The sequence below is a fragment of the Vigna unguiculata genome, chromosome 3 (genome assembly GCF_004118075.2).
Source record: "Vigna unguiculata cultivar IT97K-499-35 chromosome 3, ASM411807v1, whole genome shotgun sequence".
NCBI classification, from domain to species: domain Eukaryota; kingdom Viridiplantae; phylum Streptophyta; class Magnoliopsida; order Fabales; family Fabaceae; genus Vigna; species Vigna unguiculata.
Window position 1 is genome coordinate 51,833,541 of NC_040281.1, and position 14,496 is coordinate 51,848,036.

General features: G+C 28.8%; 1 protein-coding gene and 1 pseudogene across 2 annotated transcripts; both read left to right on the forward strand.

Annotated features, from left to right (window-relative positions):
• Positions 1–97: 97 nt before the first annotated feature.
• LOC114175523 lies at positions 98–2,366 on the forward strand (annotated as a pseudogene).
• Positions 2,367–3,860: 1,494 nt separating this feature from the next.
• On the forward strand, positions 3,861–7,499 carry LOC114175912. Of its 2 annotated transcripts, none has more exons than XM_028060757.1 (5): positions 3,861–4,044; positions 4,380–4,441; positions 5,143–5,293; positions 5,778–6,219; positions 6,778–7,499. In XM_028060757.1, exons 2-5 carry the CDS (start codon positions 4,415–4,417, stop codon positions 7,190–7,192), a joined length of 1,035 nt encoding a protein of 344 aa, XP_027916558.1. In that variant the 5' UTR covers positions 3,861–4,044; positions 4,380–4,414; the 3' UTR covers positions 7,193–7,499. The 2 variants fall into 2 exon arrangements, with proteins under 2 accessions (XP_027916558.1, XP_027916559.1); XM_028060758.1 differs by having other exon boundaries at positions 5,143–5,258; positions 5,773–6,219.
• The last annotated feature ends 6,997 nt before the right edge of the window (positions 7,500–14,496 follow it).

Sequence of the window (14,496 nt, forward strand, 5' to 3'; positions counted from 1 at the left end):
AAAATACGACTGTCATATAAATGTTGAGGTCTGCAGCAGCATCAAAAGTATTAAATATTTGTATAAGTATGTTTACAAAGGACCAGATCGAGTAGCAATGGAGATTCATAGAGGACCAATTATAGATGAAGTCCAGCAATATCTCGATGCTAGATGGATTTGTGCTCCCGAGGCTTTATGGAAAATCTTCAGATTTACAATCTATCGAATGAATCCAGCTGTTGAAAGATTGCAAATTCATTTACCAAATCGACAACAAGTGCGATTTTATAAGCACCAAAACATCAATGACGTGTTGAATGATGATAACAACTCCAAAACCATGCTCACACAATTTTTTGCCCTCAATCAAAGAGATCCCCAATCTAGAACATTTTTGTATCGGGAAATTCCAGAGCATTATTGTTGGAATAATAGACATAAGGAATGGTATCCAAGAAGGTCAAACAAGAAAGTTATCGGCCGAATTTATACTGTATCTCCTTCTGAAGGAGATAAGTTCTTCTTGCGGGTTTTGCTTTCTCACATAAGAGGACCAACCAGTTGGGAATATCTATTATCACCAAATGAAACATATTGTCACACATTCAAAAAGGCGGTTGAGAAATGGGGATTTTTAGAAAGTGACAATAGTATTCATGAATGCTTAGTTGAAGCATCAACTTTAAAAATGCCATATGCTTTACGAAGACTATTTGTGACCATATTACTTCTTTGTGAACCAACTGATGTTAGAAGCCTTTGGAATCACTTCCACACCTATATGCTAGAAGATTATACTTCAACCAACACTTATGTCAATAAGAACTTGATTCCTATGTTATTGAGGGATTTAAATGACCTTTTAATTCAACATGGTAAAACAATCAAGGATTTTGATTTGTCACCTTTATCTTATGATGCATTGCCAACTACTTCAGTACCAAGAATTATACAAGAAGAATTATCGATACAGATACCTAATGAAGATGTTGACAATGTACACAGAGTGAATCATGACCAACTCATTGCCTTCAATACCATTTTAGATGTAATCAACCGTAATCAAAGTCAAGTCTTTTTTGTGGATGGACCAGGCGGAACCGGTAAAACATTTCTTTATCGTACTTTAATTGCACATTGTAGGAGCAACGGTCAAATTATTTTAGCTACAGCCTCCTCTGGTATAGCAGCAACATTATTACCGGGTGGTAGAACTGCACATTCTCGATTTAAAATACCTATCAATGTCGAGGCCGGTTCGTTTTGTTCTATAAGTAAACAATCAGATCTTGCAAAACTAATAAAAATAGCAAAGGCAATTATTTGGGATGAAGCACCCATGATTAACAGATATGTTTTGGAGGCACTAGATCGGACATTAAAGGACATTCTAGATTCTGATGCTCCATTTGGGGGGAAAGTGATCATATTAGGAGGTGATTTTCGTCAGGTACTGCCAGTTGTTCAAAAAGGTACAAAAGCACAAATGATTTCTGCCTGTATTATTAACTCTCATTTATGGAGTAACACAAAGATATTACATTTACAACAAAACATGAGATCATTACAAGATCACAATTTTGCTGAATATCTCATGCGCATTGGAAATGGTATTGAACCAACACAAGTTGATGACATGGTTAAAATACCCCAACAACTAGCAATATCATGGGAAGGAGAAACCTCAATACAACACCTCATACACCAAACTTTTCCTCAGTTACAATTTCATACATGGGATGCATCTTATATGGCTGAACGAGCCATACTAACTCCAAAAAATGAAGATGTAGAAAAACTTAATGACATAATTATCGATCTATTTCCAGGAGAAGAACGTTGAGGTTGAAGGAGACACATATCATTTATACCAACATGAGTACTTGCACACTATTTGTCCAGGAGGTTTGCCACCACATAACTTAAAGGTTAAAAAAGGATCACCGTTAATGTTGTTGCGAAACATAGACCCTAAATCTGGGTTATGTAATGGGACAAGATTATTATGTCGTGAGTTCTATATGAACATACTGGATGTTGAAATATTGACAGGTCACCATGCAGGAAAAAGAGCTTTCTTACCAAGAATTAAACATAAAACAACAGAGAGTGCAGGTCTTCCTTTTGTGCTTATTAGGAAACAATTCCCTGTGAGATTGAGTTTTGCAATTACTATAAATAAATCACAAGGACAAACTATACCTACCGTTGGAATTTACCTTCCACGACATGTTTTTAGCCATGGTCAGTTATATGTTGCTTTATCAAGAGGTGTTTCTCAAACTTCCACAAAAATCCTTATTAAAGAAGGACACCTTGAAGGACAAGAAGGCATTTTTACCAAGAATGTTGTTTATAAGGAAATTTTGTTATCTCAAAACTAGGTAGTTTGTTTTTTACTTCATTTGTGTCATTAAAAAGACTATATTTTCATATTCTACCTAATTATACTTATATTTACAACTACGATAATAAAATTCATCATATTTATTTTATACCTTGCAGATACGATAATAACTAAGGACAACTTACACCTCCATGAAGAAATACATGTAAGTCATTTCCACAATTTTATACCACAAGAGGTGATATGCAATAAGTGTAGTTTTAAAAGTTTAGTTCCCAATCTTGCAATAGTTGACATTTTCTTCGTAGAATGCAAAATTTTTAAACCAATGGAACACCTGGAAGGATGAATATTCACTTTCATTGGTTAGGCCAATAGACAACAAGGTAATCAAATTAATTCATTTCAACTATAATATGACATGTTTACATATATCAATACAACTATATTGTGCATCGTGTTTACATATATTGTTCTTCAATTGTAGATTCATCATTTGGAAATTTATTCTATTGGTTGGGGATCCACTGTGATAACTGATAAAACACAACTTTCAAATCTAATCAAACGAGAATTACTTTCTCAAAAGACATGCAGGTATTATGCACATTTAAAATTATTTACTTTCTTCCATTATTCTTCTATCATACCACAAAAAATCTTTATTCTTTTTTATTTAACTTCTTTCCATTACCAGGAAACAACAAAAATCATTACCAATCCATACTCGCTACAACAACAATCTTTGTGTTTATCAAAATATATGCATCAATGAGGTTATTACTATTTCTTCAATATTTGTATACCATTACATATACATTTAATGACTCATAAGTAAATAACATTATTCAATGATATTTTTTAGTTCTTTAAAACTCAACAACTTATGGACCATGTCTTCTACAAAGAATTAAGAAGACTGCTTCAAAGGTAAATAAAGTTTTTTTTATTATCTATACATAATTCAATTGCTACATAATATTTCTGTTATTTGCATATATATTAGCAATAATATTTACTTTTTTTACAATGCAGGGAAGTGAAACACATCCTAGACATCAATCTTTATTTGGCCTCCCAATTAAAGAAATGTTTAAGGATGTAAATCTATGATACTTTCATTTACTATTTTTTTCTGCATCATGTATGTATGAAATATATATTTCATTCTTTTAATGAATGTATATTTATAGACACCTACTAAAATAGTTTGTATATTTATAAACAACTACCATTGACTCCATCACATATAACTCATTAACCCCAAATCTTGATCAAATGTATTAAATATTAGTTGATATATAATTTTACGACTTAGCAATTTACTGTTTTCTTTTCCAACCAATCTATGTATACCCATCATAAATTGTCATCGATTATTCTTAATATTATACGTATAGACACATAAAAAAAACGAACACACATGTGCGGCAGCGCCCGTGTTTTCGCTAGTGTATATATATATATATATATATATATATATATATATATATATATATATATATATATTCAAAATAAACTTTGACTGGGAATTGACATCTGATGGTGAACTTGCAGGAATGAAAGATAAGCATATCGTCTTGTTCATCCATCGTTCATAGCGTTGTCGTTGGGTTTTAGGGTTTCCAGAGTTCCGATTTCCGTTCATTTCTTCACCGCTTCATACCTTTCTTCTTCAAAATTCGATTCATAATTCTCTATCTCCATTCCTACAAGTAATTCCTCAATCATTTCGTTGCGCTAATTCGTACTCGTTTTGTTTGCGTAACGTGGATTTCTCTTACTTTCTATTTATGGTTTGTTTATCTGAAACCCTTCGAAGCATCGAGGTCGGTGTCGCTGACATTTTGATCTGTTGCATTCTAAAATTCATTTTCAATTATATGACAATTTGTATGCCGATGGATGAAGACATTCAACTTTTGAAGTTGAAATGTCAATGCGCTATACATTACTTACCGAATTTTGTTAAAGATTGATTGTGGGTCACTCCTTGTTTTTGTTGTGTTTATTTATCTCTTTGATTTCATTGTTTTGTTTTTGGCAATAGGTCCTGTCAGTAAATAATTTGGTGGTTAAAGGCTTATGGCTTTTGTTGCTCATCAACAGCAGGTACTTACTTATCAAATTGACCTCCTATTGGATTGTTTTTTATGGCCAACTTTTACTGATCGCTTTCATCAAGATTTTAGCCTTCTATGGATAAAAGTGAAGCCCATAGTAATATCAATGACAATGTGGCTAGTTTATCGTTGTTAAAGGTTGCTGATGATTGTTTACATGATTACTTGCCGATTAAAGGGTTAAGAATTTAGGATAGATTTACATTGTGTTATGATGATCTCAAAGTTTATTATCAATGCTATTTGTATTTTGTATTGTCAGTAGAGTAGTATTGCTGTCCCAGTGATATTTTCTGGTGGTTATTTGTATTTTGTATTCTGTTAGTAATTTGAACATCGGAGAGTTGTCAACATTTATTAGTTATCAGTTATCCTGAAGGTTTAATTTTATCTGAAGATGAAGCTTTACGGAGCATCTCTATTTCTCTCTCAAATTCTTCCGTGATTTTAGAGGTCTGTTGGTATTCTTTGGTAAACACGGTTTCAAAATTTCCAAAGCTTTGTTTGCTGAGAAGAAATCTACTACAATTTTGCCTAAATTATTTTTCTTTGTCAATACAAACACACCAAGTTCAATATGCTTTTCGTATAGTGTAAGTGGTGTTCTGCTTTTACAGTTCAGATTTTCCTTGTTAAGATTTCAAATAAAAGGATATACGAAATATGAATAATTTGTTTCTATTTCCTCAGGGCTTGTTTGTGGCATTTTCCTCAAGGCAGTTGTTATGGAGCAAAAGGCTGAAGCTGAAGCAATGTTTATCAAAATGTCACTTGATTGGAAGAGCTGATTGGCATTGCATACTAAGGTGGAGAGTTTGTTGTACCACTGATGAAAATTTTGGTCTGTCATATGGGTCACTATTTTCAATTATTTAAAAATGTGTGGAACATATTTACATAACGATAGAAATGTCTTAAAATATATTATGAGGTGGATATGTAACAAGATTTAGCAAAGTCAATTTGACATGCTACTTTAATGAGCCTTCTTGAAAAAGAGTTAAAAAGCTTTCCAGTCATGATTGATTAGTTATATTTATATTGTTTTTAACATGATAACATTGCCATCTGGGCATAGTTTTGTGCTCATAGAATGAGGTTGATACTGTAAAACCAAATACTATTTGGGGAGGAAGAGACTGATTATTGCATGTGCATAATTTTCGCAATAATGATTTATTTAACTGCTTACATGTTTTCACTTTTTGGTTGTAATACCAAATTTTCAGTTAGATGTCCAAGGATTCATTTACATACTGGTTGGAAAATTTCAGCAAAAGACCTGCATTAAAATACAGATAAAGGATTTCTTGTTTCCAGTGTAGGGCCTCCTCACATTTGCGGATCTAAACTCAAACCTTTGAAGATTTCAGGCTTCAAAGGCAGTGCCAAAGGTGATGATTCAGTAACCAGTGCAAATGGGTTGAAGGTTCCCAACCCCAAGACCTCTGTTAGACTGGATAAGAGTAGCGAAGTCAAATCAGAATCTCCAAAGTCCAACAATGTTCCACTCTCTCGGGCTTCTGAAGCAAATGAGAACCTTGCAGTATCATCTGGTATTCATAAACTTCTCCAAAAATGGCTTACAATGTTACAAACACCACCACCAAATCAAGGGGAGGAGGAAATCTTGGGAGAACCACCTCCGGATGTCTTACCAGACTCTTTACAAGGGACGAAAAAGACCATAAAAGGTCAGAGTTTGAAGGCAGCATGGTCGTATTTTCTAGCCCTGGATGCAGCAATAAAGATTCCTTTCTTAATATTGTAAGTATGACAATTTTTCCTTCCCTGCTCTTATTATCTGCCTGTCCCTGCACCACGTGTTTGCTGGGGTTGAGGAAAACAAGGATGTGTTGGTGTTTCTTATTCTATCATATGCATTGCTGTTAGGTAATCACATGTTTAATTTAATGACGCGTCTACTTGGACTTTTAGTTTGAAACAAATGTTAGGTTAGGTTATAAGAATTTATAGAGAAAGGGGAACTGGGGGGAGATGACTCGCTAAGTCGATTTAGGAAGCAGCCTTAATAGTAATTTGAAGCACAGAAAGCTTGCTTAAAAAAGAAAGTGCTGCTTTTAATGCTGTTTTGTTTTTTTCTGAGAGATGCTCATGGGACACTCTGAAGTCTGATATATAACAAAACTGCAAAAAAGTATTTGCTTTTAGACAGATTATTTGTATGCAAAGAGAGTACCTCTATTTAGGCAACTACATTTTCTTCCTTAATATATTCAGCGTATTTAACTGGCAATGTCAACAGTCTGCAGTGCACAATAATGCTTGATGATGCTCATCTTCTGATTCCATATTTCTCTGCAGTGCTCCTTTCTACTTGGCTGTTAATGTAGTTTATGGGGCAGAGGTGTCGAAGGAGTTAGCTCCTTTATGGGTTTTGGGGCCACTCATTATGGCTCTCTACATCATGTTGTGGCGGTGGCTATGTGCACTATATGTCTTCAGCTTCAAGCAGACCATCAAAGTAGTTAAGAATTCGCCCTCGTACTGCATGCTGGCATACAGCTATGTCTTTTGTGGCAAGCTCAAAGAAGACATCGAGACTCATATTTTGCAGCCTATATTGAGCATAACAAATACTGATTATAAACAGCTGGGTAGAAAAAAGTTGAAAGAATTGTCAGAATGGATAGTAGAGAAGTATCTTGATTTTGTGGAATCAATATGGCCCTTCTATTGTCGGACAATCAGATTTTTGAAGAGGGCTAATCTTATTTAAAGTTAGTGAGTGGGGTGGGGAAAGTTGGTTGTGATTTCAAGTGAGAGCTGGCCAATCCCGTTTTATACTGGGGTCTGGTGTTTTGAGTTGAGCGAGACTCAGAGGTTGTGTATTAGGTTAGGTTGTACCTTTATCGATGCTTGAGTACGAGGTTATCTAGTAGATTGTTTCTCTTCGTAATTGCTCATTGGTGGGGTTCTTTTTAAACCGTGACACCCCACCATTGTTTTCTTGTGCAAATTATGTAGTTTCACTGCCAAGATGGCTACTAGAACCAGGAGTCTTAATTTAAGAACAGTTTTTACGATAATTGATTTTAAAATTATTGAACTTTTATTTTAGATCTATTATTTAAAAGTTAATGTTGAAACATACTTCATTTTTTTTCTCTCACTATTTACAGGAGTCTCATTTTTAAAATAGAAAAATAATTAAGTTGAAAACAATAAAATTTTTTATAAAAGGTCAAACCTGGACTAAATAATAAATTGTGTCCTTGAATGTGTATCGTGTTGGTTGTTTGGTTACTGAAAGAATTTTTGTATTAGTTCTCTTGAAAAGTTAGTCCATCCTTGTGCTACGAGATTACATTTTCTATCTCATTATTTTCATTCATATGAACCTTAGATCTCTGTGTTTTCTCATTACCACAATTCCATGAGGGGTCATAAAAAATCATTGCATTTAGCTACATTGAAATTTAGAATATTTTTTGTTTATTACTTTTATGTTATTAGTATATATTATTAATTGTAAGTCGTTTAAAATTTTAGACTTAATTAAGTTTCAAGTTTATATAATAAATTTAAAATTTTTTATTAATTTTTTAAAATTTATTGAGTATTTTAAAATTATATTTTTAATTGAGTTTCTGTTATTCAAATTTTTTTGTTAACTAGGTAATGTATGTAACCGTTGAATTAATAAGACTGTTACATTGTGATCTTAATTAGTTATCATCACATCGAATTTTAAAATTAAAATTTTATAATTTATAATTTTGTTGTCTCATTTTTTTTTTTTAGTTTTCAATTCAATCAACTTTTTACATGATTTGAAGTTTATATTTAGTTTTCATTAACATAAATTTAATAATTTTTATAGAATTTTTTTATATTTAATTCTTAATAGTAGTCTTTTTAAGATTTTTCCAACGCAAACATTTTTCAAATGACCTCAAATGTTGGGCTCGACAAGAAATTGCATGAATTCAGTTTTTGATATCATTTCATTACAATGTTATTTGATGAAAAGTGTAAAAGTTTTTTCTATCATAAAATATATAATACTTGTATTCAGGGGAACTTATAAATTTTATATAAATTACAAATTTTATAGTGTTTAATGTAGTTTTTGGCTTGGTGCTTTCAATTCAATCCTGGGAACTTATAAGTAAAAAGAGTCCTTGAAAGGTGTACTTATTTCTTACAATTTGTATAGATTTATATATTTACTGTGCTTGCCGATGTAAAAACAAGGAAAAGTATGGATATTGGTAGTGATATTTATGAGTTGGGTCAGATAAATTTTGGACAATTTTGTTACAGAGTTCACTTAAGTTGGATTGCTTTCCAACATTATTGGGAATTCTTCCTACACCTCCAAGATTGTTTTTCACCTCCAAAAAAATTTTAAATTTCAAATTACCCTTTGACCATTTAAACATAATAACACAAATCGCACCCAAAATTACATCCGAATCTCAACTTTAGTAAAGATGTTTCTGGATGCCGACATCTAGTGAATTTGAACTTACGGATATAAAAAAAATATACCGAGAGTCAACTTCTGAATATATATTTGTTTTTGGTGTCTAAATTCAAAATTTATTTTTTGATTATATTTAATTTTTACTTTTATTAATTTTTTAAGAAATTATATTTAAGTAAATTTGAATTTAAATATATAAAAAGTATATAATTAAAAGGAGAAAGAAAAAATAATTTAAATTAAAAATTTAATTTTAAATAGAATTAAAAAATTTAAATAAAATATAAAATAATAAATATAGTAATTCTATTAATTAAAAAAATACTTATAAATTAAATAAAATTAAAACATAATTTAAATTAATATATATATATATTTTTTTTCGTTTTTCTTTTTAAATTTTAAATTTATTTTTTTACTTCTATTCCATTTTTATTTTTATTATTTTTAACAAATTATATTAAAGTAAATATTTAAAAATACAAGAAATATATAATAGAAAAAATAAAAGAAAATAGTTTAAATTAAAAATTTAAATTTTAAATACAATTAATTTTTTTTAAATAAAATAGAAAACAATACATATATTAATTCTATAAATAAAATAATTATAAAAATACTTATAAATAAATAAAATTAAAAAATAATTTAAATACAAATAATAAAGTTTTAAATTATATATATATATATATATATATATATATATATATATATATATATATATATATATATATATATATATATATATATATATATATATATATATATATAAATAAAGAATTCTCTTTTTATATACACATTTCATAATTTTAACTTTATCCTTTAAAATATTATTATTTATTAAATATTAAAAAATTAACAGTTACTTTTACAAGTTTTTATAAAACTATTTACTTCTCTCCTTCTTCATTTTTTTTATATTCATCAACAGTTATTTTTTCCTATTTTCTCCATACATTTCACTTTATTTTTTATAAATATAATTTTATTTAATTTATTAACTTAATAATATTACAATATCGTTCATTACTAATATATTATCATGTATATTAAAAAAATGCGTACCTGTGTTTACACTAGTATATATAAAAAATTTCGAGTTCCATTTATATATATATATATATATATATATATATATATATTGTTTTTTTTTTGAAATTTAATGTTTTTTTTAATTATGTTTAATTTCTAGTTTTATTAATTTTTGAATAAATTATGTTAAAGTAAATTTAAAATAAAAAACTTTTAAATATATATATATATATATATATATATAATATGTACATAATTTTGTTTTCATATAATATATTAGAAAAGAAAATTAAACTAAAAAAATAAAATTTAAAAACAGTTATACTTTAGTTTAAATATATATATATATATATATATATATATATATATATATTTATATATTTTGAAAGTCGACTTTTGATATTATATATATTTAAAAATTTATTTCTGTAATTTTTCGGTAATATATATATTCTAGAAATCGGTATTATATATTTGAGAAGTCAACTTTAAATAATATATTTTAACATTCATAAGTTGACATTTAAAAAATAATTTTGGGAGTGTGATTTTCGTAATTTGCTTAAATGGTTCGAAGATATTTTTGAGATTTGTTTAGAGATGCTGGAAATATTTTGGAGGTATAAGATTTTTTGACTCAACTTATCCTTAAATGAATTGATTAAATTAGGTAATTTGAGTCAAAATTTTAATTTAAAATTTTTTCAGTAGTCATAATTTTCAGGTATCAATCTAATTAAAAAGTAACTTTACAAAATGTTATTTAAGACCTGAAATAATCCAATAAATTCAGTCATTTTCGAAACTAATATGAAAGATAAAAATAAAAACATAAACCGAGTTTTTGGTTGGATCTCTAATATTTTCAGTAAATTTATCATCTAATTTGTATAAATTAAACTCAGCCCAGTGAGCCCAATCTGATTAGATTAAATTGGATGAAATTAAATAATTAAATAATTTATCCTAATAAACACCCCTAAAAATTAATGTTGAAAAATGAAAAATGAAAAATGATAAAAAAAAGCAACAAATGATTTTATCTTTAAATTTTTTTCTCAATATTTACGAACAAAGTTATAACCATTTGTACCGTTTAGTATAATAAATTATGTAAACATAAATAATAGTTAAACATTTATAAATATATTATATTGTATTATAATAAAATGAAGAATAAATAAAATTTAAAATAATTAATAAACTAAAATGAAATTAAATAAATATTTTGCTAATATATTTTATATTAAAAGATAAATAATATAAATATAAATATAAATATAATAAATAATAAATAGAATTAATTTAAACTTTAATGTATGTTTATTGAAAAATATAGTTTTTTTGTTAATAAATTTTTATCATTATTTATTTAAATTTATTTTTAATGTTAACTTATTTTAAAACCTTATTTTATAAATTGTCTTTTAAATATATTAATATATCACTAACTCTATTCTATCACGGAATTAAATCTAATATAAATTTCTTATTTAATGTCTCCCAATCCAAATAATTTCATTTTTTAGTATATTGAACAATAAATTCTTACCTTCTCTCTATCAAACAAAATTCTTCCCCGAATTGAACCAAAATATTTAATTAGTCTTTTATACGCTGTGGATGTTAACACTCACTCTGCCATATACTAACTTTATTAATCAATAAATATAACTTATATTGATGACAAAAGCTAATTTTGTTCTTAGAAGGAATTGAAAAAAAGATTTTTTTTTTATTTATCATTGAAATGTGTAACAATAACAATGCATTCTTTTGTGATTTATTAAAAAGATTTTCAAAAAAGAAAATCTTTTTCATTATTTAAGGGATGTGCTGATTGGTTGGCAAGGCCCTGTATTTGGATATAACACTAATAAATGTCACAATAAGTTATGGATATAAAGAAGAATTAACAAGTAATACAATTAAAATTGAATCCTCCTTTTTTATAATTAGGAAAAATAGTTCCATTTATTGTTTATATAGAAAAATGAGAAGTATTATTATAATATTTTACACTATTATAACACCTTAATTTAGAAACTGTTATGAATTAATGGTCGTCCATTGATTTATACAATTACTCATATGATTGATAATCATATTATTCATTACTCTTTATGATGTAATATTTTGTATTTACTATTTGATTTTATATCCTTTCTGGGTTACCATATTGTACCTATAAATAGGACTCGTCCTATCAGTAATGCGACACACATAAAAACAGAAGTTGCTCCCTACTCTCTCATTCTCTATTCTTCCTCTCCTTTGTCTCTCTTATTACCTTTATTTTATAACACGTTATCAGCACGAGGGTTATCCAACTGAGCGTGAAGGCATATTTTTTTTCTCCCTAAGAACAACGCTCTATATTCCTTAACCGAGGTTCTTTCTAATCTTTTTCTCATTCACAAACTTTATCTCATTTTCTTTTTTTTGTGTAATGATAATTGTTTGATTTATTTTTCTCTGTCATATTATTATTATTATTATTATTTGATTTTAATAATTTCATACATGAAATTTGATTATATTAATATTTTATGTGCTAGTTTTAAACACGCGAAACGTTGCAAAATTCTCTGTCATAATATTTTTATTATGACGATGATTATTATTAATATTATTATTTTGATGATGATGATTATTATTAATATTATTATTTTATGTGTTAGTTTTAAACACGCGAAACGTTGCAAAATTTGGATTTGTGACCCTTGATATTGTAAGGAAGAATTCCTTATATTGGATTTTAAATGTTGAAATATATTTAGATGCAATGGATATTGGGATACCATTAAATAAAGAAATAAAGCAACTAATTTGCTCATAACAAAAATATTGTGAAAAGAGACTTCACAAATATTGTGAATTTATTTCATGCCTATGCATGGCTGGCTGGACAAAGCAATAAAGCTTTTGATGAAAAATCATGAGATCCGCCTAATCTGCTCCATTCCCAGAAGTGAATGGAGCAATCAATATTATGAATTGATTTCATGCCTTCTTGTGGCTGAACAAAATAATGAGCTCTTGATGAAAAATCATGAGGCCCGACCAACTGGTTCTGCTCCATTCCCAGAAGTGAATGCAGCAACATCTGATCCATATAATCATGGACGAGGTCAAGACCATAATAATAATCGTGGTCGTAATTTTGGCCGTGGTCGTAGCCATGGTCGTGGTCGTGGTCATGCTATTTGGACATGGTTATAAAGGAAATTTTCAAAGAGAAACTTCATCAACAGAAGTGGAACAAGAATGCGAAAAAGGAAAAAGAAAGGGGTGAAAATAATGGCAAAAAGGCTGAAAATATATGTTACCGTTGTGGTAGTAAAGGTCATTGGACCCGTGCCTGTTATACACCAAAGCATCTTGTTGAACTCTACCAAGAATCACTTAAAAAGAAGAATGTAGAAACACACTTTGCTTATGAAGATGGTGATTCTGATTATGGTCATATGGATACTACTCATCTTGATATTGGTGATTTCTTTTCTAAACCCGATGGAAGCATTGATCACCTTATTGGTGATGGGAGTGTTAGAAAATAGTTTTATTTTATGATTAATTTTTAAGACAATGTTTTATATTTAATTCATGTTGCTTTTATATGTACAAGTTTTTATGTTTTTATGAATAAAATCCTCTATTTTATTTTTTTTTCTTTCTCTCCTCTTACAAAGTAATCTCTAATATTGATATTTATGTTTATATGAAGAATGAATATTGGCATTAACACCAATGATGAGGATCTGTGCCTTGCTGATAGTGCAACAACTCATACAATTCTCAAGAGTAATAAATTTTTCTCTACTTTGGTAATGCGAGAAGTCAATGTTAGTACTATTTCTGGTACTACAAATATAATTGAAGGCTCTGGAAGAGCTACAGTACTTCTGCCAAGAGGTACAAGATTGCATATTAAAAATGCATTTTATTCTCCTAAGTCCAATAGAAACTTATTAAGTTTCAAGGATATTCGTCTAAATGGATATCATATTGAGACAAATAATGAAGGAGATGTTGAATATCTTTATATCACTCAAATTGAGTCAAATAAAAAATGTGTATTGGAGAAATTATCAGCCTTCTCTTATGGCTTGTACTACACATATATTAATGCGATTGAGACGCATGTTATTGTAAGCCAGAAGCTTACAAATAAGAATGAATTTCTTGTTTGGCATGATCGGTTGGGTCATCCTGGATATATCATGATGCGAAAAATAGCTGAAAACTCATGTGGACATCCACTTAAAAGTCAAAAGCTTCTTCAGTCCAATGATTTCTCATGTACTGCATGTTCGCAGGGAAAATTGATAATAAGACCATCACCAGAAAAAATTAGAAATGAGTCAATCTCATTTTTAGAACGAATACAAGGTGATATTTGTGGTCCAATACACCCACCATGTGGATCATTTAGATATTTCATGGTATTAATTGATGCGTCCACTAGATGGTCACATATTTGTTTACTATCAACTCGAAATCAAGCATTTGCTAAGTTATTAGCACAATTGATCAAGTTAAGAGCCCACTTCCCAGATTAT

What these genes read in the sequence shown, in the direction of transcription:
- LOC114175912 (XM_028060757.1), top strand. Translation starts at nt 4,415, where the DNA reads ATGGCTTTTGTTGCTCATCAACAGCAG. An exon ending in TTGTTGCTCATCAACAGCAG is followed by an intron (nt 4,442 to 5,142) that starts GTACTTACTTAT and finishes CTATTTCCTCAG; the next exon opens with GGCTTGTTTGTGGCATTTTC. An exon ending in TACCACTGATGAAAATTTTG is followed by an intron (nt 5,294 to 5,777) that starts GTCTGTCATATG and finishes TTTCCAGTGTAG; the next exon opens with GGCCTCCTCACATTTGCGGA.